The sequence below is a fragment of the Cygnus atratus genome, chromosome 19 (assembly GCF_013377495.2).
Source record: "Cygnus atratus isolate AKBS03 ecotype Queensland, Australia chromosome 19, CAtr_DNAZoo_HiC_assembly, whole genome shotgun sequence".
NCBI lineage: Eukaryota > Metazoa > Chordata > Aves > Anseriformes > Anatidae > Cygnus > Cygnus atratus.
The window spans coordinates 6,910,077-6,936,280 of NC_066380.1; the positions used below are offsets into that span (position 1 = coordinate 6,910,077).

The 26,204-nt window shown below is 47.2% G+C and overlaps 1 protein-coding gene across 2 annotated transcripts in view; it reads right to left on the reverse strand.

Moving 5' to 3' along the window:
• The window catches only part of COL27A1 (collagen type XXVII alpha 1 chain), a 150,506-nt gene that overhangs the window by 90,767 nt on the left and 33,535 nt on the right, over positions 1-26,204 (reverse strand). Inside the window, exons 6-12 of one of the 2 annotated variants that reach the window (XM_035555557.2) lie at positions 22,191-22,244; positions 20,127-20,180; positions 14,977-15,021; positions 14,056-14,109; positions 11,610-11,654; positions 9,582-9,635; positions 8,314-8,358 (exon numbers count right to left, since the gene is read on the reverse strand). In XM_035555557.2, the coding sequence (XP_035411450.1) occupies positions 8,314-8,358; positions 9,582-9,635; positions 11,610-11,654; positions 14,056-14,109; positions 14,977-15,021; positions 20,127-20,180; positions 22,191-22,244 (351 nt within the window). The remainder of the gene's footprint in view (positions 1-8,313; positions 8,359-9,581; positions 9,636-11,609; positions 11,655-14,055; positions 14,110-14,976; positions 15,022-20,126; positions 20,181-22,190; positions 22,245-26,204) is intronic. The other variant, XM_050714467.1, reaches the window with a different exon arrangement.

Below are 26,204 nucleotides of genomic sequence, written 5' to 3' on the forward strand. Positions count from 1 at the left end.
AAAAAGAAAGCACTCTTTTTCCATGGGATAAGCAGTAGCAGTTTAAACCACAAGAACAGTTCCAGTGACCACAGCATCCTAACTCACTGGATCTTGCATGTCTGTAAAAGCTATTTTTTCAGATCCTCTCCCCTCCTGCCTCAGCCTGAAGGCCAGCGATGTTCCTCAGGAACAAAACTAGAGCTATTCAACCGAAACAAGCAATGTAGGAATTGCAAAAGGACCATGGTAACCCCTTTGTTTTGTCCCACCATGTCTCTTCTCCTATGCTCTGCTCCAGCAGCCTGAGGAGCCCAAACACCGGGGCAGGCAGCTCAGCTCACTTCGTGCCCATTACAGGAGGCTTGTGAAAGGCATCACAGAGCCCAGCACTTTTTCCCAAGTCTCCTGGCCTTCCCAAAGTGAGTGCAGAGGGGTTTTTGCAGTACGGGAAAGTCCGCTGTTTTCTCAGGGTGCAGCTGTTTTTCTGGGAAGCCTGGTCCCTGGAAATTCTGCTCGAGAACTGGGATAACAAATGAAAGCACCCTAGTGAAAAACAACCCGCTGAGCATCCTGCTTGCTCTGTGGGAGGGAGGGGACACACGGAGAAGGACCAGGACTGGGAAGGGATGGCAAAGGGCAGCGGAGCTGGGAGGAAAAGGTTTGCCTCACACATCCTGCCGGCCAGGAGCCAGCGGGGTGCTCCTCCGCGGTGCCTGGAGGCAGGTATGACAAAACTTTTGGCTCCATCTCACAGCTGGGAAATACAGAAGGTAAAAAAAAAATAAGAGTAAAGCTCAGCTGAATGGATTTCACATTGTCTGAAGGAGAAATTCAATGAAAGAAGTGAGGCGGAACTTGAAGAGGAGCTGGAGAAAAACCATACAAGCAGATGGCTCGCACCAAGCAAGACCCAGGGCTTCTGTGCTCCCCCTGCCCACCCCAAGCAGTGGCTGCAGACTTTGTCCTCACTGCGCTCGGTGAAGGCAGGGAACCACTGCTGGAGAGGGAACTGAGACAAAGAGACGCAAGCTGATTTATCCCAGGTAACACTGAGAAGCCTGAAGCTGGACCAGTAACTAAATCTATACCTTGAGGTCCCCCAACAGTGCCTTAATCCTGGTTCATCCCGCTCCCTGCAAAGGGCATCCTCTCGCATGCCAGGAGACTCCTGCTGAGAACAACCAGACCCAGACAGACTCTGGAAACAGCTCCTCCTGCAGCGGGGATTACATCCCCCTCCACCTCCCCTTCCTTTCTTCCTCTGCTTAAAGCAAACAGAGCAGCCTGCCCTTCCTTGCTGTCAGCCAAAGGGCTACTCCGGGTCTGAGCAGCCGCCACCACTTCTTGCCTTGTGCCCTGCAAGCAGCCATCCTCAGGGAAACAGAGAGCGGCCCGAGGTGCAGAGCCCTTTGCTTCCCGAGGCCTTTTCAGGTGTGCGCATGTGGGTGGGTGTGTTGTATGTACGCACCATCTGATCCAGTTTAAAACACTTTCCCTGGTGGAGTAAGGGAGGCAAGTCTGGCAGCTGCTGCTGCGAGGAATCCTGGCAGGTCTGCGCGCCAACAGAATCCTTCTCCAAAAATAGGATTTTATTTTCCTGTTGGCTGAAGGTGAAGCTGCTCGAACCAACCAGTCCTCCTGTCTTGTCTGCAAAAGACTGCATTTGCCAGTTGGCTCCGGCCAGGTAAATCTCTGCCCAGGAGTCTCCTCAGGGATGGAGCGTGCAAGTCAAACAATTTAAACCAAAGGAAAAAAAAAAAAAGGTGGTGGGGAAGCGAGGCTGAAGGTGAGAGAAGGCATTGACTGGAAAAAAAAAAAAGAGGGAGAATAAAATAAACAAATGTAGCTTATGTTGGCAGCCAACACCTCTGAGAGCATTCGTGGTGGAGGGTGCAGACATGAGCCCCCCGCAGGTGGGTGCGAGGGCGAGCGGGGTGGCTCGGGGCCAGCGCTGGGTCCCTGAGCAGCCAGAGTCGCCCTGAGGGGCTCCTGGCAAGACCCCTGCTCCTGGCTGGCCTGCTCGCCAGCTCTGCTTCACACAGCCACGCAGGAGCCTTTGCCTCCTGCTCAGTCTAGACCCGGGACCATGACAGCTCGCATCCCTGCAAAGAAGGGGGATGCCCCCCTCAGCCCGGTGTGGGGCTGGTGCGCTTGCTCTTTTGTCACCCCAGAGGGAGGTTTGCTCTCTTTCTGTGTCACACTTCACATCTCCGTGTCACATCCTCTTTGGATAAAGATTTCGTGGCAGTTTTTAGCGCAGCTACCCCTCCAGCTGCGGGAGCCTGGCCCTCCAGGGCAGCCATTTCCACCTGCGGTGAGCCAGCTTCCCCCGAAGCCCCTACAGCCAGACACCACTGAAGTCACCCTACAGCCCCTCCACCCTCTCAACCATCTGCTTTGCTCCTTTCATGCAAGTATACGATCTATTCCTGCTTCTGAGGGGCTCTACCAGAGTGCAGATTACACAGACTCGATTACCTAATGCTGAAGAGCACCGAATCTGCCAATGCCTCTAATTACTTATGGCCAAGATTTCCAAATCAAGCAGCCTCCTATTTAAGAAAGTCAAGATCAAAATGCTTTCAGATTCAACAGGGACAGTTGCGTTAGTTTTTCTTATTTCTGACGAAAAACATTTTGGAGCTTTGGTCTGATTTATGAATGAACATTTCCCCGAAGGAAGAAGGTTGCTCTCGTGCTCAGGAGACATGGATTTAATTCTTCATGAGCTTTCTGAATGACAGTGGACAAATCACTGAGAACATTCTTGGAAACAAACCGTCCCTAGTTTCAGCAGAAGTTATGGGTCTTGGCACCTTTCAAAGCCTTTTGCCTATGCTTTCAGTGCTTCATTTTGCCTATTCTCCAAAAAATTAAATATATGCCAATATTGTCCAGCTTGCCAGATTATTTGGATGTTGTAATCACGAACGTAGAACATGTGCTGGTATCAGAGTGATCAGTAACCACACAAGTGCCTCACCACAGAGATTTGGGAAACTCCGGACATGTGGAATGCAATTTGGGCCAAAAAAGAGACCGTGACATTTGCTCTGGGCTTGCTCCTGCATTTCAGAGTGGTGAGCCCGGCCCAGAAGGCAGAAGAGAACAGCTGCCCAGTCTCAGCAACCAGATTAATCTATTAAAGAAGTCACCAATTTCTCAAACCAAATTATTTCAACAATTTAAGCTAATAAAGAAAAATGATAGCAAAGAATCAACTTAGATGGCTAGCAGGAAAAATGCAATCCATGGACTAGAAGTCTCTCTCAGTAACAAGGGAGTTTTGCTAATTACCAGTTCTCAGGACCTCAACTTTGCTTTTCTTGCAAACAGAATGATTAAAAGCATTTTTTAAAAAATCAATCACTTCCAAAGAAGACACCAAAGTTTTTGGTGCTGTGCAGGGGTACTGGCACAAGACAGAGCGAGCTACCTGAGTCCCTTCCATCAACTCCTACAGCCCACTTGCACTCCCTCCTGCAGCTCATTTTGTTGGTTTACCTGCACAAACAGCCCCTAACAGCACACTTACAAGTAAAATTACAATTACAATATTTCTTTAAAGTGTTTTTATATATGTGAGCCCATGTGAGCCACAATACTCAGTGCCGCAGGTGAGAGCTCTCAGGTTGCTTTCCTAAGCCATGTTTGCCGTATGGGCAGCTTTTCTGCACCTCTGAGGAGACCACTCAAGGGAAGCAGTTTGGCAGCGATTCGTAAAGGAAGAGGTACTTGGAAACACTGTTAACAGCTTCCCAAATCTCAGCTTGTGTAGTGCAGGAGACTCGAGCTTGGTTCCCTCTAAACGCAAGGAAGGGCCTCAGCTTCATCCAAAGCAGAGAAAAGACTGGAGCGAGAAGAGAGGAGCTGTTTAAAGTCTCAGTCCCTACAGGAAGGAGCACAATTTATTTTCTCAGTGATTTGTGGTTATGCCAGCCTTTCCAGACACATGGCAAAACATGTCCCCCCATTGTTTGCACAGACAGCAGCTACAGCTGTGTAACTTGGCAAAGCCGCACACGCTTACGTTCACCACCAAGTTATCTTAGCCATACGTCAGGAGGCTGGGGGAGGCTGTAAAGTGAAACCTCCACAACTCCAAGGCTGCCCTGCTTTTTGCTATCTGGTCTCCCAAGGCAATACGCTTTCAGATGATGCAACAGCCTTCCCACTTCAGTAGGGAGTGCAGGGCCATCGCATGCACTTCTAACAACTTATCAGATGGAGAAAAAAGAATATTTGGAGGCTTGGCATTCACTGGAGGCAGGAGTTAAGACATTAACTTTATAAATCAACATGGAAGAAGACAGCAGACATGAAAAATAGCTTGGCAGGAAGGCACCGCCGCATTACAAACTGGGAGCTGGCAAGGGGGACCCCGGCTGTGGTCAGCTCCTGGAGAACGGATGCCAGATTCGGCAGCTTGCCACCGCATTGATGCTCACAACAAATACTGAGCCTATGTCAGAGTGGCTGCCAGATCACTGCTGGCTCTCGTGACCTCCATGCTGTGGCCGACAGGCAGAGGGAAGGGAGGCTTCTGGCATCACCCCTATAGGGATCCCTAATGCTTAAAATCCCCACACCACTTCACAGAACCTCTTCTCTGACATCGGAGCAGCAATCCTTGTCACTCACATGCCACATTTCGGCCACTGAGCCCAAAGGGCAGCTGAGCGTGTTATCCCCACTTTGCACGAACCCAGGAAGAGCCAAACAGCTTCTCTGAAGTCGCACACCGTGGGGAGAGCGGGGCCCCACATCCCCTTCCTCCCCTGGGCAGTGCAGCATCTCCCCACCTGGCCTTGGCAGGCTCTGGCCGCTCCCCCAGCGGAGCTGTCAGCCGTCCTGGCCACACATCCCGAGTGCAAAGCCCCCCTCCGTGCCTGTACTTCCAGTTCCATGTCAAGTTATCTCCTCCCAGCAGCACTTCAGCGATGCTGGCACTTGCCAAAGGCTGCGCGGAGCCAGGTGGCAGAGCCCGATCTGTCGGCAGGCGTTTGCCCCCTGGCTGGAGGTCTGCAGGCACACAGGACACCCTCTCACAGCACCCAACAGCTGGGTATCGCTCACCAACATGAGCTACAGGATGGCAAAAGAGAGAACAGTAACGACCAGCACAGCTAGGGAAGCCAAAACAACTGCTCGAGGTATTAACGACTGGCTTACCCCACCGCTACCTCGACCTCCCAGCCCTGGGGCTGGTCTGGTCCTGTGCTGTCCCAGGACCCAACCTGATGGAGCCTTTCTGGGCCAGGGCTTTTCCTTTGTGAGCTGTTTGCACAGCACCTGGCACAGCGAGGCTCCAAGAGGACCAGGCACAGGACCAGCAGCACCGCCAGGCTCTCAGAGCAGAAGGCAACCTCAGGCGTCTTTGCTAAGACACAAACAGACTTCAGACAAACACAAGAGTTACTAAGTGTGTCTTGGAACTAAGCTTTGCTCCTTCCTATCTCTTTTAAAATAATACTACTAAAAAACCCACTTTATAAGCTAAAATCAGGCAGAAGACAGCACTGCTGGTGTGCTATTGATACTCTACGCATGTGAAAAAAGAATAAGGGACACGAGCACTCACCATTAACAAAGGGGAACCGAAAAGAGCTCAAAGCTCTTTGGATGCGTTTCCTGAAAGTTCCCCTTTAAGCCTCTTTCTCTAACAGGACTTGAGAACTTCTGAAAATATCATATTCTATTTGAAGTTTACTACAAACTACAGTGCAGGTGTATCTGACTGTAGCTACCTGTCTTCCATAGAGTAAGAAAAACACGCCACTTTCAGCTTTGCCCACCTCGAATGGTGACCAGCCATATCTCCTCTTCCTGCGTGTTACTTCAGTGTCAGCACGTCTCCTTTCTAAAGGTGAATTCAGACTGATAGATTGCTTGCATGCCATGATGGAAGGTGACAGCAGCTTCTCTCATTCCTTCCCCCAGCATGACCCTGCTGCCATCATGGAAACGTGGCTTTTTAATCCTTTTTTTTTTTTTCCCAGACGCCAAACAGAATGCCATAAAAAATCCATAAAAACACTAAAAAACCACATTTTTTCTAGCCACTGCAATGGCAAAACTGAAGGTTTCAGCAGCCAGCCCCTTCAGCTCCAGGCCTCCAGCCTACCTCTAAAACAGGCAGCAGACCCAGAGATGTGCAGAGGGCAGATATTTCCTTCTCCCCAGCACACTGTGCTCTGACCACGGCTCTCTCCCCCTCCCAGCCCCAGCCTCTCCTCGCCCAGGAGTCCCAGGACCCACAGTGGGAAGCACGCTCACCTCCCGCACCGGGGAGAGCGGAGCTGGAGGTGGGGCCGGCTGTTTCCACGACAGATCCACCGTGTCCCGCACAGCTCTGCAGAACTTAACTTGCCTGGAACGCTTCCAAAATCTGACTCATGTCCAGCTTGTCTATTTTAATCGTTTGCTCTTACATCATTCTGGGAGGCCCACGGTGTCACATGCAAACTCCCCCAGCCCCCTGCTCCTCTTAATCCGTTGCTGTCTCACACCGAGCAAAACTAGGTAGAGAATGTGTTTGATAACAGCTCCTTCCCCACTCCCCGGAGCATTTACCAGCCTTGAATGGTAGCTAATAAAGGCTCCCAAGAGCTCTCCATTGCTGTGACAGCGCTGAAGTAGAACAGGAACAGCAGCCGTGCCAGCAAACCTCGCGGAGCGGGGATGTGAGAAACCAGAAAAATCACTACAGGCTCACGAACGCTGCAAGCTGGCTGGGAGACAGCCCTGGCCAGGAGATAAGTGTTGGGAAGGGAACCAGCTCAGCTGGTTTCTGCTTTCTGCTCTCCCAGGGATTTCCTGAATACCTCTAGATGCCACATAACCTTTTTGTTCACGCTTGGGAGTACAAATCAGCAGCATCGGTCCATTCAGGAGTTCTTATTAAACCTGATGGCACGAAACGGGGATGGAGCCACAGCTCTCTGAGAGAGCCGAGAAGAACAAAGGTGCTCACGTGCAGCCGTTTAGTCCCTTCTCTAGATCCCAAGCCTGAATGCCTCCGAGGCTGTGAGATTCCTGGGTCTCAGAGGAGCGCCCTATTTGTAATAGTGACCACCAGACAAAAAACCCTTGCCTGGAAGATTACAGGCGCGAGCCAAACAACAGCTGGGATGCTTTGAGTCTACAGCATGGGCTGTGCAGAAAGGAGCCGGAGAGCAGAAAGCCTTGTACCTAACGACAGTTGCTTTGTTTGTTTTGCTGTGGTCAGTGAGTCATCCTTACATCGACTGGCTGGCTGCAGTTATTCATCACGGAGGTTTCTGGTGCAATGAGCGGCTTACAAAACTGTAAGACTTGGTACGCATTTCCACCACTGCCCCCCAAAAAATCTGCTCAACCTTCCCCCATCCCGGCGAGAGGAGAGCAGCCAGCCTGGATGAATGGGTGTCTGTCGAGCTGCTTGCACGGCTGTCGCTGAGAACAGCACGCAGTGGGCGTGGGGATCCTGGAAAGCACGCGCTCGCATGCAAGGGGGACAAGGGGAAAGCACTGGGTTTTTCTGTGTGTGGGTGAGAGGATATTTTACAAGGAGCCTGTGAGTTCAATGTCAGGAGACTGAGAGACACTCAGGCTGACATGAAGAACAAGGTGCAAAGGTGACGTGAAACACCAGAGCATGAGTGTGTCTGATCTCCACACTGACTCCTGACCTCTGCACTGGGTTCCTCAATCAGGCAGCACAAACCCCCTTCTGTGCAGCTTCCAGTTCCATCTCCTATTCAGCCCTACCTGCAAACACCTCTTCCTCCTGGTCATGCTCAAGTTTACCTGGTCTCCTTGCTCGTCAAGCATGTCCCTATCTCACCTGTCTGTACCACCAAGGACAGAAACGCGTCTATACCAAAGCATACTGGTGTTATACAAACCCAGGTGATACAAAGGCTGGAGAGAATCACAGCAAATAGACGGAACTGTGATGGGACAGGTAGGAGCACAAAATAGTAAATGTAGCACCAGAGCGAGCACAGGTACCTGGGATGCTGCAGTCACAGCAGGAATTAAAAAGCACATTCAGTGGGAGCACGAGGGAAGACACTGCAGAAGAGAATCTGAGCAGTGTAGGACCCAAGGGAGCGTGGACAGTGCAACAAAGAACAGAAATGCCTGTGCAGTGGGCAGAGCATGAAAGGAAGAGAACAGTACTTCTATCTTCAGTTTTCTTCCTGCTTGAGAAAAGGGACATGGAAAGGTTTGTTTGATCTCCCCATTTAGCTCCCATCAGAAGACACTGAAGGGCCCAGCCAAAAGCCATATGTTTTGTTTACAGTTTCATTCAACAAAGTCTGCATAATAGACGAGGAAAAACTTTACCGGCCTACCCATCTTGCCCCTCTTCCCAGGAACTCCAGGGATCCCCTGCAAGGAAAACACACAGAGAAAAAAAAAATAATAGATCTGGTTGAGAAAGCAAACAGCCAACCAACAACACAAAACAAAACGAGAAGAGAAAGGGGAATGCAAAACAGGCTAATGACTACGGCATTGTTCAGGAAGCAAAATGTCAGCTCCTTGCAGTCAGCTGCGAGAGCAGAGGACAATTAACCTTCACCCACTAACTACGGCCCCAAGGACACATGCAGGCAGCATCCACACCCAGGGCAACGGGCTGAGGCTGTGCTTAGCAGGAGCAGTCATTAAGCTACTGGTCTGGAACCAACTGAAGGCCACTGCCAAGGCGCTCGCTAGAGAACTTCTGTTTATGTTTCTTATTTAGTTATACAATCATTAAATCTGCGACTCTTGAGCGCAGGGCAGTCCCCTCCCAGGCAGGCACACTCACTCCCACATGCTCCCGGGGCCTCTCTGGTTTCTGGAGCTTGTGTTTGAGGGAGAAAAAGTGAGAATAAAACAGGCTTCATCTTACAGTGCCCTTCATTAGGAGCTCATGCTGGGGGAAGAGGGAGTCCTTGGATGGGTGGAGATGAGGCAGGTGGGAGGACTTGGGGGAAAGGAGCAAAAAAGCAAGGGAGGTCCTGCAAAGCCCTGAGCACATGGGTTTGGAGAAGGCACGATGGAGAGGGTGGGAGGAAGGGAGGACACGTGAGAACACAGCCACAGGTGTCCTTCCATGGGCCCCAATCTTGACTGCCCAACTTGATGCAGCTGGAAGGAAAGCCATCGTCAGGAACCCCAGGCACTGCTGCTTCTGAGAGGCAGGCTCCTTCCAGACACCACCAGCTGGACACCCAAAACGCTGGGATACTGTGGCTGGGATGCCACTCGTGTGGGAGCACGAAATTTCCACTCACGTTGTTCTCCAGCCCCATCCCACTAAGATGAGCTTGAAAGGGGGAGAAGGACGGCAGATGTTAAGTGAAGGACAACACAGAAAAACTCCTTCCTACATGTCAGTGTGGTCTGAGGATCCTGCCTGAAGTGCGGGTTTTCCTGAGCTGAATATCAGCACCACACAAAGACCCAGGTCTTCATGCAAGGGCAGAAACAGGCTAAAGAAGGCGTGTTCAAACGTTAGTCATGCTTGCCTCTTTTCTCAGGAACAAGGGATAGAAAAGGTTACACCAGGCTCTGAAGAACTGCAGTCAAGCAATACACCAAGGTTTTCTTCAGAAAATACTCACTCGTTCTCCGTCAGCCCCTGGTAGCCCAAATAATCCCGGGAGACCAATATATCCCTAAAGAAAAGAAGAAACAAGTAGTCAACTCTATTTATCCATTAGCCGCCAGTCAGTCTGTCTTTCCTGAAGAGCAGCAGAGCATCCTCCAGCGTTGGTCAGTGGCAGCCGTGATGAAATAAACCTTGAGGCAAGTGTATATGCCCATGGACTGCATGGTGCTGGCTTCCACGATGTAGTCCAAGGGCACATACCCTCACACCAGGGATCAGGAGGGTTCCGGGCAGGAAGAGGCCAGCAACAAGAGACCTTACCTGGGCTGGCTCTGAGCGTACCTGAGGGAAAGGGAGCTTGGTTCAAGGTTAGCAGGAGTGATGGCAGAAGTAACCCATTCCTTTCGCACTCAGCAGCAGCGGTCGCATTTCGAGTATGCGATGTTTCTGTGCGGCTCTGAGATCCCGCTCAGACAGGACGCGCTGCATAAAATGCTACATTTCCTTTCCCTTGCAACAATTGAAGCCTTGTGTTTAATCCTCTTTGCTCAGCAGTTAGCACAAAGTTACCTTGTGTGCTGGTCCTTTGCAAAGGACTGTTTGTGCCAAACATGCAGAATCGAGAGGAAGTGAATTTCAGCAGGGAGCCCCCTCAGTGGCACCTCGCTGTTACAAGAGCCAAGTGCTAACACTGATTTTCTCTCATCTTTCTTTCTCCATCATCACTAAATCTCTTACTGTCAGCCCCACCAAATTCTTTCACCAGTCCATCGCTCCCTTTGGGTTGCGCTTCCTTTAGGGACGATATTCCGCTGGGAAATACAGCCACGTTGTAATGATGCTGTCTGCCTTTGCCTCCTGAACCCCAAGACAAACCATGCAACTCCTGAACTACTCCCTGCAGAATTAAAAAACAGAGATGGGGAGGTGGAGAAGAGCCCACAGCCGATTGCCTTACTCCACAAAATGCAGAGATCTTGCCTTAGAGATCTGTACCCAATTCTGATTAACTGCAGTTGTATTGAGAGTGACTTTCTTGGGGAGCTAGAAATACTTCAGTACACAGCACTTGGGTGCAAAGCAGAAAATAATTTTCAAGTCTTTCTGCAAAGCAGTTATCTCAGAATTGTACCACTTGACAATTACATGAGATCCTGGTTAGGCCAGTGAAACGGATACACCAGGAAAAATGTTATCGCTTGCAGAAGCGAGGTGAGCAAGCTGTTCTCTCCCAGACCTTCCTCTCCCCTGCAGGACACCGAGCACGTGTTCTCCCTCCCCAGCTCAGGCATACAGCTAGCTAGAGGGTCAGCATTTGTTTATTCCTTGCAGTTTTCCCAGTGATGAAAGCCAGCTGGTTGAATTTATGGCATACAGAGAAAGTATCACGTGTCAGGGAAAGAGGGAATTTTATTGGGTCAGAATCTCATTGTGAATTTACAATTGCAGACAAAGAACAAGATGTGATTAAAGGGAGTCTTAACTGTTAAAAAAAAGAAAACAAAATCCTTTGCAGTGAGGAAGAACTCCCAGCAATTCAATTTGATGAGCAAAAGGAGGCAGAACAGAAGTATTAATGTTTATATTTGCACGTGGCTTCAAGATGCTGGCTTGCCCTTCTGCGTAATGATATAAATCACTTCCAAACTCAAGACTATACCCAAAAGAGCCCATATTCAGCATGGTAAAAGACCACTGAACCACATTTATTGAAACTAAAGAGGCCTTTGGGAGTTGGGGCTTGCAGAAAGTTCAGACTTTGGTCTTTTGTAGGAATTTGTATACCATTCTTCCCTTCCTGCAATGTAAGGAAGGGAACATTTTTTTACATCATCAGAACTATCACTGATCTTTAATCTTGGTATATTCAGAGTTTAATTTAAAAAATTTAACAGAGTTTCAATAAACAAGTGGTGTGCAATTCAAATCCCCCTGACTCCAACAACCTAAAGGAATTTGTCTCAGGATTGCAAAATTAAGCATACAGTTTCTTGAGAAGCCCTTTGTAGAAACAAGTAAACACAAATCAAAGGCTGCTTACCCGACTGCCTTTTGGACCAGCTTCCCCTATGGGGCCAGGTAAGCCCTAGAACAGAAGGGAGAAAACAAAGACAAATGTGGACAGGCTTTAACTTCACCTAACGAGCACTGCCAAGTCTCCAGCACCGTCCCTGCGTGGTTCTGCTTTCAGTGCTGAGTTCAAGGCATATCAACAAAGGAGGAAAAAAAAAAACACAAAATGACACAAACACAAATCTCCCATTGTTGGGGAGCTGTGACTCTGCAGAACCTGAGGCAGCTGCACGTAGTGAGCCTTCCCCGGGGCTCAAGTAATGATTTCTGATCATAAAGATCAGAAAGACTAATGCAGCAGGGCGCAGAGGTTGCATTACATTTCAGAAGCAACGTACAGTGATCCTCTGTACCCGACAGCTCTCGTTTCATTTTCCTGCCTAACTGAACACACACATAGCAGTGACAAATGTATTTTGATACCTGTTTGGGGAACACAGTCGAGCCCTGATGCAGTGACAGAGCCCCTCTAATTTTTACAGCCTACAAGGTCACGTAGCAGTGCAGGTGCTCCACATCTCCAACCCTCCGCAGCATTACCATCTATTTCTGTCCCTACTGCTGTGAAAAGGAACCCTGTAAAAATGCATAATGAATTTTCATGTTTATTGTCCTCTAGCAAGTTTCCAGATCAATCTTTATCCAATTCCAAATGTTGTTGGGCTTTTTTGGAAGCAAAAAGAGTAATAATAATAAAAAAAGGCAAAGTCCGTATTTTCTTTTGCTGGCAGCTCTGCACACACAGCCTGGGATCTGAAAGTCAAGTTGTGCTCTTTTCTGGCTCATGCACCATTGCCAGTCAGAGAACTCAGCCATCGGGGCGAATTTAACAATTCTGCCTATGATGCACAAATCAAAAGAGAGCCAAGCTCGCTCTCCCATAGCTGCTGCAGAGCCAGCACAGCTGACAGGAGTAACAAGTAGTAAAATCTCATTAAAGTAAACAGCCCTGATGCTGGATACACACAGCATTCAGATATACTGAAAAGAGTTGCCTTTTTTTTTTTTTTTTTAAAAAGTCACTTTCCTGACCCAAACCACATTTTAAGAAAGTGCTTTTGTTCTTCGTATGTCAAGCGCAAATATTTCACCCTGCTTATCTGACTGGGCAGAGCACTGCTGTGTATTGCTAAACAGCATTCATTAGCCTTGTATGTCCATTAAAGCTCGGACCATTTTATATTAGTCATCTAATGCACATTCACACCTAGGAGATTCTTTGGCACGCACATCTCTGAGAGCCTTTCAGGGTATGAATGCAGCATTTAGTCAGGTGCATAAAACTTCCCTCCAGGTCTACCATCTGCATTCTCCAGCAGACTTCAGTATATTCCACCTACAATTTGCTAAGTGAGGTTATCAATCTAATTTAGAATTTAAAATAGATCATACACTATTGATAGTCTGAGGCAGGGGGAATGCAGACTTGTTCTGCAGATCTAGCTCATGTTTAGTCCAATGCCATGTACATCTGGGTAAAAACTCACATACGAACTCATGAGAAGTCTGGAAGACAGCAGACTGCCAGGGGTCTTTGACATCTGCCTACCTTCTTAATTATGTATGTAAATACAAAAATGGGAGAATCTAACAATAATGTGTCCATTTGAAAAAAAAAACATGACAAACTCATTTCACTGTAAAATTCTACAGGGCCTGTCTCCTGTCTGCATACAGATTCCAATTAGGGTCTTTTAAATTCTACTTCTTACTTTTCTCCCAACTACTCCACATCTTATATCAGTAAGGAAATAAAGTGTCTGATCCTGATCCATTTTCCTTTGCACACTCCTCCATTCCTAATGTTGTCTTAGTAATTTTATTTTTCAGATGGAAGACAAAAACTTGGTTTTCATTCTTCTTTTTTGCAGCCACAAATTTGATTTATATATGTTAGTTGTTCATTTATAACTTTATAGATATGAATATATATTATTATATCAGTAAATTTTACTAGCTAAAATCTTTTCATTCAGAAATACACCTTATGTCCCAGGTTTCTAACCTGTTCAACATCAGATGCAAGAACTTGCCTAAAAGTGGGGGGTTAGCAGCTTTCAGATTTGTTTCTCTGCCTGTTATTTGTTTTTTCATGGTCTTATACTGAAGCAAAAACTGTTCAGATTTTGCTATAGAAATTCAGGTTTTATCCATTACGGTCATAAAATACTTTCTAACAACCTTAGTGTCTCCCTCAGTGAAAGGCCATGGCATTGCTACAGGATATCGGGCAGGGAAGAAGGAAAGCCAAACATGGACTTGATCAAGACTTTTCCAAACTAAGTGATTCTATGTTTCTCTGTTCCAGTGATCTGCACCGTCTTTAGTGGGACATGTATTTAGCAGGGCACATATTTAGCTACCTGCACACCCAAATCCCTAGTCTGTGCACAGCACGATGAGATTTACTGCACCTGCCTGCCAGGATAACCTTTGGCACCAGGGCTTCCGTCTGGTCCTCGTTCACCCTTTGGAAAGAAGAGAGAGAAGGTAAGGTGAATGCCACACTTGAGAAACCTTTTCAGTTACTCTGAGAGGGAGTGGAATGAATTAAATTAATGCAAATTTAATATTTTCTTCTTCTCTATAAAGGTAGACAGAGAAATAAATTAATGAGGGGAAAAAAGCAAGCAGAAGCCCTGTCAGTAGGATCCATGCATTAAGCAACTGTTGGTATTTCTCCTTCTCCCTCCATCCGCAGTGAAAGCAGCAGATAGTTTGAAACAAGGAGGCTAAGAGAAGGTGTAAGGCTGCATCTATATCTGGCATATGGAAGCATTTTACTGGTGAGGAAGCACTGCCAAAATTCTTCAGAACTAAATGGATTCATGTATAATATCCTTTAACATCATTGCTAACAGGGCCTGCTATTCATTGCCCTTTTTTTTCTGAACTGCAAACATCAGACTTAACCAAATAAAAGGGGGATGGAAAAGGGGAGAGGGGCAATGGGCTTTGGGAGGGGAATTACATATTAGTACTTAATATGATGCGGCTAGTAAACTCCAGGTGAAATTAATGTAAAAGAAAAAAAAAGGGGAAATAGGGTGAGATGGTATTTCTTCCACCACATAAACCTAACGTGGTTGAGCAATAAAAATTAGAAATTCAATTTAGAAACTCCAAGGCAGTGTCCTCCCACCAACCTGCTGATGCTCAGCGTGTATGCACAGCTCCCGGCAGTGAGGGAGCTCACTGTGTGTACCCTGTGTGTACCAAGCTGCCCCTGGCAGGAGCTGGCTGTCCACACTGAGCAGGCTGTACAGGATCCAAACTAGCATCAGAGTCAGTCAATCCATCCCTCTTTGTAGGTTGAGGAAATTGGGAAGACTCACCTGGTCTCCAGGGTGACCTGGTGGTCCAGGGTAGCCTTTATATCCCTGTAGAAATAGGGTGAAAAAGATGAATTAGAAAACAAAAATAATTATTTATATAAGGTTTGGTTTGAATATCTCTTTGCAGGTAGGACTGAAGTTCTGACAAGAAGCAGGTCTTTGGATATGGGATAGCACTACACAATCATAACCTTTTAATGTGCTACTTTGTTTGCACAGCCCCAAATCCTGCCCATGTACCCAGGCTGTGCTGCAAAGCAGCGTGGCAGCAGCCTGCACCACCAGGGTCTGGCTGGCAGCTACTTGAGGAGTTGCTCCATCGACAGACAGACAGTTGTATCTACAATCAGGTCTGGCTGGCTATTTGTAATCCACACTGTTATCCTTCATCCTTAGGAAAGCACAGGCCTGTAGGGTAAAGTGTTGGCTTTGGGCGAGCTGGGGGACTTGAGCTGCTGCCTTCAGAAAAGCCTGGATCTCAACTGCAGATCTCAAGCCCATGGTGAAAGCACTGATCATTCCTGTGTAATTTCATCTGGCAATTCTTGCACCAACCCCTTCATGAAGTGGGTCACTCGCATTTCAGAGAGAACCCTCACTTTTGCTTTAGAAGTTGAAATGCCATAGGAAACAGCACCAAAACCACTTACTGTCATGGGAAGTTTCAGCTTGGTTTCTAGCTTGAACTTGTCTAGCTTCCAGCTTTTCTAATCTAATTATTACAAGGTATGACAACAACCAGAGCTCTTCATTATCAAGCTACCTAAAATGGTGAGCAAGCTCTCTCTTAGCCTGCTTTCTGCTGAATTAGTTTGAATGAGTTTCTTAATCCAGCTTGCTAGCTGGCAGGTGTTGCAGGCTTCAAATCATTCTCACAGGTCTTTCATAAACCTGCTTCAGTTTTCCTTTTTTTTTTTTTTTTTGAGATGCAGACACTAGAGCTTTACAACGGTAGCCTGTTCAGCTGCAGACTGATCAGTATGTACTTTAAGACAGTTCCCTTTCCCCAGGATTTAGCTAAATCTCTCTCCAAACACCGGCTAAATTCTGCAAGTGGCAGGCACTTCAGCTTTTTTTGTTTCCCTTTATTATGTTACTTCAGCTATTTAAAACAAATCAAAACTCTGTCAAGTGGAGTCAGAGCAGATTAGAAGATTAAATTCAGTTAGAGAGATGATTGTTTAGCTGGGCTACTAGAAAGACTGAAAAAAAAGGGGGGGGGGGGGGCAGAAAATTTAACCTGAAACAAATGGACAGAGAAAACAAACAAGAAATAATCCTTGCGCACATACTACAGAAATAACAAAAGGTTTTCAGGGTGGGTTACAACTGCTAATTGCAACTCAGCCCCTGCTCCTCGCCCTGTCCCAGCCCAGGGCTTCCCGCACACGTTGCCTGTCTGCGAAGCCCACGGGGAGCAGCCCCCTGCTCTGGAAGCCCCAACCAAGCCCTGGCCAAGGCCTCGGCCTCTCGCTTCCCTCACCAGATGAACCCAGGCCTGTTTCTGCTCCCTGGTCCACACCTCTGCTTAACTGCTTTTTTATTCTTCCCATGGGCTATTTTAGACCTGCAGCCTAAGCCTGCGCTGGCGGAGGTATGCAATGCTCTCAGCCATCCTGGCTACTACCCACTCCCCTTTGCATTCCTCCTCGCTCATTATTTCAGACATTTCGGCCTGGAAAAACGTCAATTCCCTTTTCACCGCATCTCTCCCCTGCTCAACCTTGCTGATGTATCACGGCCCGCTCTTTCTGAGCTGCACGCCCCGAGAAGGCAGTGGATGATCTGAAAAAACCATCTGGCTACCGGCTGGCCCTTATCTGAACTTCCTAGAAGGTCCCTTCTCTGAAAGCTGTGAGTGCGTTTCAGCCCGTGGCTCCTACACTGGAAGTGCCCAGCAGTGGTTAGAGCAGCACAAGCAGATGGGATTCCCTGCACACCTCCAGCAATCTGCCCCTCGAGATCCTGTCATGTTTATCTTCTCCCTGGCCCAGCTCCGGCAGAAAGGAGGGGAGATGGTTGGGATTGCAAAGGTCCAAACCTGCCCAGGTGTGGAAGGCCAGACATGGCCTGTCCCTGCAGCAGGGACCAGCAGGGCGCTGTGAGACCGAGGATGTCTGTTCTGGTGCCCACCTCACCTCTTCCAGAGAGCTGCCAGCTGCAAACAGCCTGGGGTTCAGCATGGCCAGATGCACCCTGGCACAGCATGGAGCCCATGGGTTTCTTCCCTGGGTCTCTGCCCAGCTCCTCCAGCCACGGCCTGGAGCAGGAACTACCTTTGTTTCCAGAGAGCTGGAGCAGTTACCTCCATGGATATACACCCCCAGAGAAGTCTCGTTCCCTCCAGACAAGACAGAGGTGCCTGGCTTGGCTGCTCTGGATCGTCTTGCTCTGGCTGGTTTCCTGCAGGACAGGGATTTCAAGCCTCTGCTGTCCACCTAGGGCAGGTGGCTGGGTGACAGGCCCCTCAGGCACTCAAAGCATGCCCTGAGCCAATGTCTGCACCAAGCACTGCACTGCTGCTATCTCTGTAATGGTAAGTGAATTCCACTGAAGTTAAATACATACTCCACTACCGTTGCATTCTATTAAATATCCTCCTCGCTATTTATAGTGAGCTCTGGGAAGCTTTAAATGTGTGCTTCTTGACAGTATACTGCAGTTATTTCTGTCTCAGGTTAATTATAATGAGGAGAAAACAGAAAAGCTTGTATATGCTGAAGTTAGCTGGAATGTGAAAGCATTTACCTGCTAAATCCTCTTCAAATAGCTCTAAAATGACAGGGCAGAGGGTATGAAAACAACTGCATTTGCTCATTTATCCAAACACTTCCTGATGATTACAGGGTGTTCAACACAAAGGGCTGTGATTTAGAAAGGAAATTGCACTCCAGTGAAGGATTTGCTCATCTGTGATGATATTTATAATTCACGCTATCCTAGCTATAAGGAACCATCTTGCATTTCGATAGGAAATGTAAGGAGTAAAGAGGCCAGCGAGTGAGATCGGCACGACACGATGTGTTTTCAAGCACTGACCAATTCGCAGCTCTGCCTTTACTCCTGAGTGACTTTAGCAGAGCTGCTTCTCTCTCTCGTTTGCTGTCCTGCACAACTTTGCACTTTGATACAACCACTGGCTCCTCCACAGCATTTGAGTCCGACAGTAACTGATGCAGTGAGTACTGCTGAGATGTCTGGGCACGGCAGACCAGGCTCTCTGGTCCTACAAAGAGCAAAAGGTGTGTATCCACAAGGCAGGCGCTGTGGTGTAAGCCACACTGTCCAAAACTGTATGCTGCTTGCTTGTGGCTCCAGCTCAAGCTGCTGAGACATTCACTTCATTTAGTGAGAGAAGTGTTTTGGTTTTTTTTTTGCCTCTTTGAAAGTTTCTACACAGAATTCTCAGATCAAAGCCCTCAGAGCTCTTTTCACTGTCCCCCATGGAGTCAAGAGTGAGGGATGTCCATTTCCAAGGCGTAGCTGTTTTCTGGTAGCCAAGCTGTGTTGCCTATTTTTGGCCAAACACCAGCATATTTTCACTGGGAGAATGCCAGCAGGGAATCCAAATAAAAAAAAGATTTTTCCAAACATTTCTCCAACAGCTGTAATCTTTTTCTTAATACAGGATGCTAATAAAAGCCAGGTTACACCAAAACCACTGCCAGGCTAGTGCTACTGGGAGGTGCTTTTTTTAAGCTGTACCAAAGGAAAAAATTCTGCATCCAACTTGCTCATTACTCATAGAAACAGAAGCATGCCCCTGCCTTCATCCTGTCCTAGGGGAGCCAAGATCAGATGTGAAGGCCATGTGCTGGACTCAGGAATGTTTGTTCAATCTCCTATTCCTTCTCCATTTTTTTTTCCACTATGAGGCCTTGCTCTCCTGACATTGCATTTTGCTGATCATAACCACAAGGTTTTGTTTTATGAACTGTTATACCAGGAAAATTATATTCTTTGCACCTTATTTGTTAGAACTTGTTTGTGACAGCAAAAGATGGCTAATTAAGCACTCTTCTACTCCTAGCTCCATACAGCACGATCAGCTTTGGAAGTAGAAAAATAAACACAGTCCCCCACTCTTGCCAGTTTGATTCCAATATAAAGCATACAATGAACTGTCGTGGACAGGAAGGGTTTCTTTCAGCATCCTCCAGAGCTTCTTTCTCTCCCTATAGTCTTAAAGCATACTTGAGGAGGTGTTTGTGTGTAGCTAATTGGCCTGAGGAACAGTAGTGTATCTTCAATGGCCCATTGACCGAAAGTGCTTGAACCAAGATGCTAATTTTAACTGTTCGGCTTTGCTCTGTCAATGTTGGCTCGCTGGGAAGGAGAGTCATGTCTGCTGAGCCCAACTATCAAACAGCTCCCTTCAACAGCTTCCAAAAAAAACAAACTAACCTGCCAGAACAGCCTGGAGCTGGAAGGTCAGCTGAAGTGTCCTTGATATATAAAAGGTGTGGACTCAAGGTACGGATCACTAAGGTACTGCGGTATGGACTTGTACATGTGAACACATGCACACACTCCACTGCAACATAAAGGATGGAAGGATCTCATGCTCTGTCCCTGTGTGTCATTTTCTAGGCATAGGCATGTTGCTGGCAATGCTAATGTTGAAACCTCAATGTGGAAGGAAATAAAGCAAAACCTGACTGGTGCTGTCAGTCTCTGGGCAAAATAGAGGGGAGGCCTACAGATGTTTTGTCTGAAATATGCTTTAGCAGGACAGACAGTCAGGTTTTCCCTGGAGTGCCTAAACCTGTCCTGAATCCAACCTTTGAGTATTGATGCAGGTTCTAGGTCCACTCAGTTAACGTAGGATCTGAGCCAGATCAGAACTCAGCCCCCTGATGAGGACCCAGTGTCAGGGCGCAGAGGGATGATGCCAGGCAGTGGACACCAAATAGAAAGAAGGAACAGAAACCCGGATCCAGAATTTCATTTCATACTCATAGAGTGTTGCTGTTACAACCCCCAGGCAGTTGCTTCAGCCCTTTGTCATGGTTTACACACCTGTGAAACAGGCAGAAGATGTTTTTTTTGCTGGGTACCAGTGCTTAATGGAATCTTTCAGGTAGAGTTAGAGGAGGACATTTTAAATTAACAATAGTGATTTTATCCATTAGAAAAGGACATACACTTACCTTTCTACCAGGTGGTCCAGGGAACCCAGTCAAACCAGGTAAGCCCACATCTCCCTGTAGGAAGCAAGCAGGTTGCATTAGTTTTCAGCAACACTGTCCCTGTGCTTAGTATATGTGTTACTAAAATTATTTTGCCTATGGTAGTACCCAGCTATTGATATTTCTGATTCTAATTGCAACTCTTCAAAAACAGAATGGATAAGAAGTGTAGATTTAAAGACCATCTCTTTAAACTGGCTCATATAAATAATAAACCCAGTTAATTAGTGACAGCTGCTGCTGGAGCCCAGCTTTTCACTAGCAGAATGAATGCTTTTTTAAAAAAAGGCTCTCATTCAGCCACTTGCTTCATTTGCCTTTCTACAGGTGTTTAGGTCTCCAAGGCAAGAAAATTCTAGCTTTTAAATGCAACAAGAACAGATACCCCCTGCCAAATCCTGCGGTTCTGCTCGTACTGTGCTACCACGCTGGCTCAGCTCACGGCTCCAGTTCAGGTGGCTCTGTTGGTGTAAGTATTTAACCTGCCTACATAACATGGACTGAACCTTTACAGGCTGCTCTTGGGAGAGGCTTTTTGATGGCCTGCACTTCTGAAAAGGGATTGCATCACTTCCCAGCTGGCAAACCCAAATCATCATAGAAAGAGAGAAGCACTTTGGTGTGAGAACTCTCTAACATCTGATCCATTAGCACAAGTACATTTTGGCCTCCTCTGATTAGGATCAAAAAAGCCCTTTAGGGTCTCTAACACTTGGAGTATCTAGCTTGAAAATTAGGCATCACTCCAAAGTCCTGCTGGAAATTTCTTGTTTCTATTACTGCTAACATGAACAAAGCCTTGTTAACATGAGCTGAAAGCAATCTGGATCTCTCCCTTTCTTACATTAAGCATGCTTGCAAGAGAACAGTTCCAGATTGTCCGTGTGGATGGTTTCCATGTGATGCCGTTCCGATACAGTACCCGACGTTTCAAAAGGCATCTCGTGCTGTTAAGTTAAAGGCATCGTTTCAGACTTAGCCATCTCATTGTGTGCTAGTGTCACCCTCCATCTCGCGTTTGTGTGGCGTGCACTACATTGAGGCATCTGGTTTAAAATGAAGGGCCTGAGCTCTTCATGGCTGATGCTTTCTATTAGCTGTGCATTTACAGCAAGGCTTATGATGAAGGGAAGAGAAGCAGGCTTCTTGCCCTGAACATGAATTATGAAGCATTGTGCAGACACTACTGAAAGAAGTAACTGAGGTAGGTGTTGGGAAGCTCTGATCGCTCTTCTATTCATTTCTAGACTTCCATGAGGCCTTGCTGCTTCAGTAAAATTCACTCAGCTGTGAAACAGCAAAAATGGGGCTCATAATTCATTGAAAGGAATTAGCAGGAGAACTCTGATCCTTAACAGTTGCAACATCCAGAAAGCAGCCACGCTTCCCAGTTGTGTGTGCTTTGTGTCAATTTGAGGAGACATTGGTGGGAAGGCTTCTCGTTACCACACAGCAGGATCCACACTTTGGTAGTGCAGTGGTCTGAGTTCTCCTTCTCTGCCAGCGGGACAGCAAAGCTGCTCTCAGAGCAGCAGTCTGCTGCGGGCTGCGTTTGTGACAAGGAGGCAAAGCACTGTTCCTCAGCAAGGACATCATTTGCTTCGTCTTCGAGGTTTTAATTGCATGTACTGGGATTGCCTCTTTCTACAGCTGCATGCCCAGAGAGACGGCGATGTGTGGCTGTATCTCGCACAGATGTACATCCACTATTTAAGCACCTAGCTTAAGCAGCCACATGCTTGCAGCAGCAGGGACTTAAGTTTGGGCTGTAGGTTACACCTAAGACAGATAAACACCTGGATGACAAAAAGCTGTGGCAGCAAGCACTTCAGTGCACTGTGGCTGCTACCTTAGCTAGCTCTTTAGGCCTGAATCCAGGGTCTAAGTCTTGATTTTAAGTCCACAATCTACTTGAGTATCTGTGTTGCTTATGGCTGCAGTACGGACCCCCTCCACATGAACGCACAGGGCTTATACAATAAGTACAATACAGTCCTGATTCCTGTGCAGTCTGGTCAGTCTTACCTTCTGTCCACTGCGAGCTTTTCCAGGTGACAGCCCAGGATCTCCTTTCTGACCCTGAAACAAAAAAACTTAAATTAATGACATAATCTAAGGATCCTGTCCATAGATATTGTTTTGATTTCACCAAGCCCCCACATTAGAAAAACATTGTTTTATCTCCATTTCGTCCTTGCATCTCAATTGCTATACCTAAAGAGCTATCCCTACAGACCCTAGGTATAGCTCTGTTCTCCTGGGGCTGGTTTGGGTGAGTGAGTGCTGCTGCTAAAGGGTTGAGTTTTAAATAGTATTTGACAGTATTAAATTGACTAAAGAAAGGATATCTGGAAGACGGCAACGTCAGGACTTTTGATACTTATTAGACTAGACAGCTGTGATTTCTTCCTTGTCTACAAGTACCATCACAAAAATAATTACCAAGCCTATTACTGTGACTAAACCATCCTTCTTAACAACTTCCTAGCTGCTGTTGCTTTCTTTAACTGTGGGGAATAGATGAAACTGGAGAGAAAGTTACACTAATTAGACAGCACCAGCAGCCAGAGCAATTGTGAGGCTTTCAGGCTGGCAGAGGGAAGAGGCACACTTTATCTTAAGTGGCAGTATGCATTATTTTCTTGTTCAACAACTGTGACGAGAGAAAGTACAACTGAAGACCGATCTGACAAACACAGCCTGGAATTTCAGCAGCATATGAACAACGAATTCCAGCTAGATTCCTTTGAAAATCCCGATTCAAAATCTTAAAAGGAGGAAAGGTGGTGTGTGTACCTAACAAGTTAAGAGACAGAAGCAGGAAAAAGTAGAAGAGATTTGAAGCGTGCCAGATTCTTTTGGCAGGGGAGAGGTAAAGCTTAGCACACCCAGCAGCTTAGGTCTGTATAACATCGTGCTGGCACGGCCAGGACAGTATCAGGCACTGGCTGTGTAACACCACTGGGATCACAAACAAGTCCCTATCTCTGCATGCCACGTCGGCAGCATGGGATTCAAAACTAACCCCCAAGCACAGGACAGTTGTAAGGGGTAATTAATCTTTGTCAAGTGAAGTGCTTGGAGGGAAAGCGAGATCCTACAAAGGAGTAATAATATTTACTACCTGGCATTTCTCATTGACAGCACAAAGATCTAGCTATGGCCAGCTGATTTTCCATGCAGCATCACTGCGACGACATCCCAGACATTCTTCCCACCTAGCACAGTGTCAGTCTCCCCTTCTCCTCCACCATCCATCACAAGCTGCAAGGTTCAGGGAGAGACTGCTTGGCTACGGACTGTAGGGAGCACTGCTGATTCAAGGCAGATGCGTCTGTACAGATTCTGAATGAAGGCTGCCGGCTTTCCAAGCAGTAAATGAAGTCATGCAGGCGATCTTGCTTTGCACACAGCTGCTATCAGGGCAGTTCTCCCGCTCTTTGAGCAGGCTGTGGGTGCTATCACTGCTTGGAACAGATTACAGCAGTAAAGATCACAGGGTATTCGCTTCTACTCTGCAAACTGAATATACTGCTGCAGGTAGACACCCACCACCCTCCACAAATGTGCTCAGTGAGATGACTCCAAGCCATGCAGAGGAATACAAGCCTCTCACATTTTTTCCTGGAAAGCTCCAGACCATGTTAGCGAGGACTGTGCCTCATACCACGGTTCTGTTTTCAACACTGCTGCAGTCCTCACACAGGGGGGGAGCTCGGCCACGGCGCGATCACACTTTCCTAAGATTAATCAACAAGACTGCATCAGGGCCAGAGAGAACAGATGGCTCGATGTTGAGGGCTGAGACTGAGGATTAAGTGCCCAGCTCTTCTTGTGCAGCAACCACAACATGAGAATGACCCTACACCTTGTCCATCGGCACCTTGCCCACAAGCCTCTTGCTTCCCCCTCCTGACTTCCTCTTGTAAAGGAAGAAATTGCTTTTTTCTTTTTTTTTCTTTTTTTTTTTTTTCCCTACCTGGGAGAAGCCGACAGCTGTGCAATTTAAACACCTCAGCTTTGCAATCCCACTAATAGTATTTCAAACATCAGAGGCATCAGAGCCAAACCATTCACTAAAAGGAAAATTCAACTTTGCCTCGCACTGTAACAAGAGAGATGTATCCAGAGCAGCTAACTAAGCAAAACATACCAACATCCGAGGCAAAGGCTTCTGGATGAGAAATACAAACCCAACTCTTGTAGTGCCTTTGGAAAGCACACCCTGCCAGACAGGTAAGCTCTCCTCCTGGTCCCAAACACTCCTAGGACATCCTCAAAGCTGCATCTATTCATTAGCAAGAACGCCCCTTCTGCCCCCCCAGCAGGTTACAGATCCCACAGCCAGCATTGACAGCCAAATATACGTCTGCATCTGTTTAAGAGGTTATCTGTTACAATCAGTCTTTTCTAATTAGATGCAACAGCAATTTTGCAACTGCCAAGGACAAAAAAATGAAATGCCAAGAAGTGGCAGGAAGGCCTCTTAAAGTGTTGCACGTTATAAATTGCTGAGAAAAGCAGGATGAGCTAATTTCTCGGGTGGCACAAGTGGGTGTACTGCCACTGAAGTCAGTGGAAGCGTGCCCAAACAGATCAGTGGGAATCTGGCTCAACAGCTACGTAGAGCTCTGTGCAAAGCGAGCTAAGTACAAGCTTAGCTTGTTCAGTACAAGGGCCTGTGAGTGCTCAGCTCCAGCCACCAGAACAAGGTGGGCTCTGCACAGGACGGATTCAGAAATAATGTCAGTCTGACAACACAACACCAGTGCTCGCCGGCACAATACACCCGGAGGAAAGATGCACACGGACATCTCGGGCAGCTGCAGCGCTGAATCACATCCATCGTACGTAGGCACTGACCGACCTCGTGAGTGCTCCTGGGTTACTTCCTAAGTGACAATGACTTGGTGTTAGTCATTGTTTCCACGCTATATCTATCTGGGAAAGTTCAGTTTCCTTTCCCAAGTTGCTCCTTTTTTTCCCTGTTGTTAACGGTTGTCCAGGGAAGACCTGGCCCAGCCGGCGCTGCCACTTGAAGGCTCCCAGCACAAGTTCTGGTCAGGGCTGCCCTTCACAATCCATAATTTTGGCCATGGGCTGGATGTGCTAAGAAGATATCAGGTTCCAGGTGCAGGTCTGTCAAGCCTGGTGAAGGGAATTGGTATTATAAATGCAAGGGAGTTAAATACCTTTTTTTTTTTTTTCTGTGACTCCCAGCTTCTGGGACTGGTGTAACACCAGAGAAGTTAAGAGAAGGAGGGAAGTCAAAGCCCTAGGAACTGATACTCATCTTCCAAAAGCTGCTTCATATGCAGAGGTCTTGCAAACGTGGCTTTGGAGGCTCTCCTTACTAGAGGTGGAGTTACACCTGGGCCCGGGCTGAGCTACAGCTCTCAGATCCCTTTGCAAACTCAATGCTTCTTGTGACAAAGCCTCATGAAGAACAGCCTGATCCTACAAATGGTGCCTGGGTAAAATTACACTACGCAGTATGGACTGATGGCACCAGATCTCTGCTGCTGACTGCTACAGCCATCCCCCAACTGAGGGCTTTCTGCTGCCAGACAGACTGTTCAGCAGGACGGGGGGAAATACCTATAGGAAGTTTTAATTTCTAATAGGAGGCCAGCTGAATACAGCTTTATTACAGCCAAATGATGATTTCTGACTAGGTATTGGACTAAAGTTCAAAAAAAAATCCTATAGCATAGAAAAACTGTTTGATTGCACAGATTGGATGAGGCTGAATTTGCAGGACTGAAAGTTAGGTAAAAAGGACTTCGATTTGACTTGTAAAACTCAGCAAGTGTGATCTGGAAATCACTGATGGAGAATAAATGCAGAACACTGAGGTATAGAACTTTTACAGCCTCACTTTGCAGGCCATATAGCCATACTTCAGAATTTAAAACAGCTGCTGCTCACCACCACGTCTCCAGTGCCTAATTTTCAATCGCATAATGGCAGCACGCCAAGTTTCCAGAATCTTTTTCCCAGAGCATCAGTACTGCTTCTAACGGCTCTGCCTAATGATGA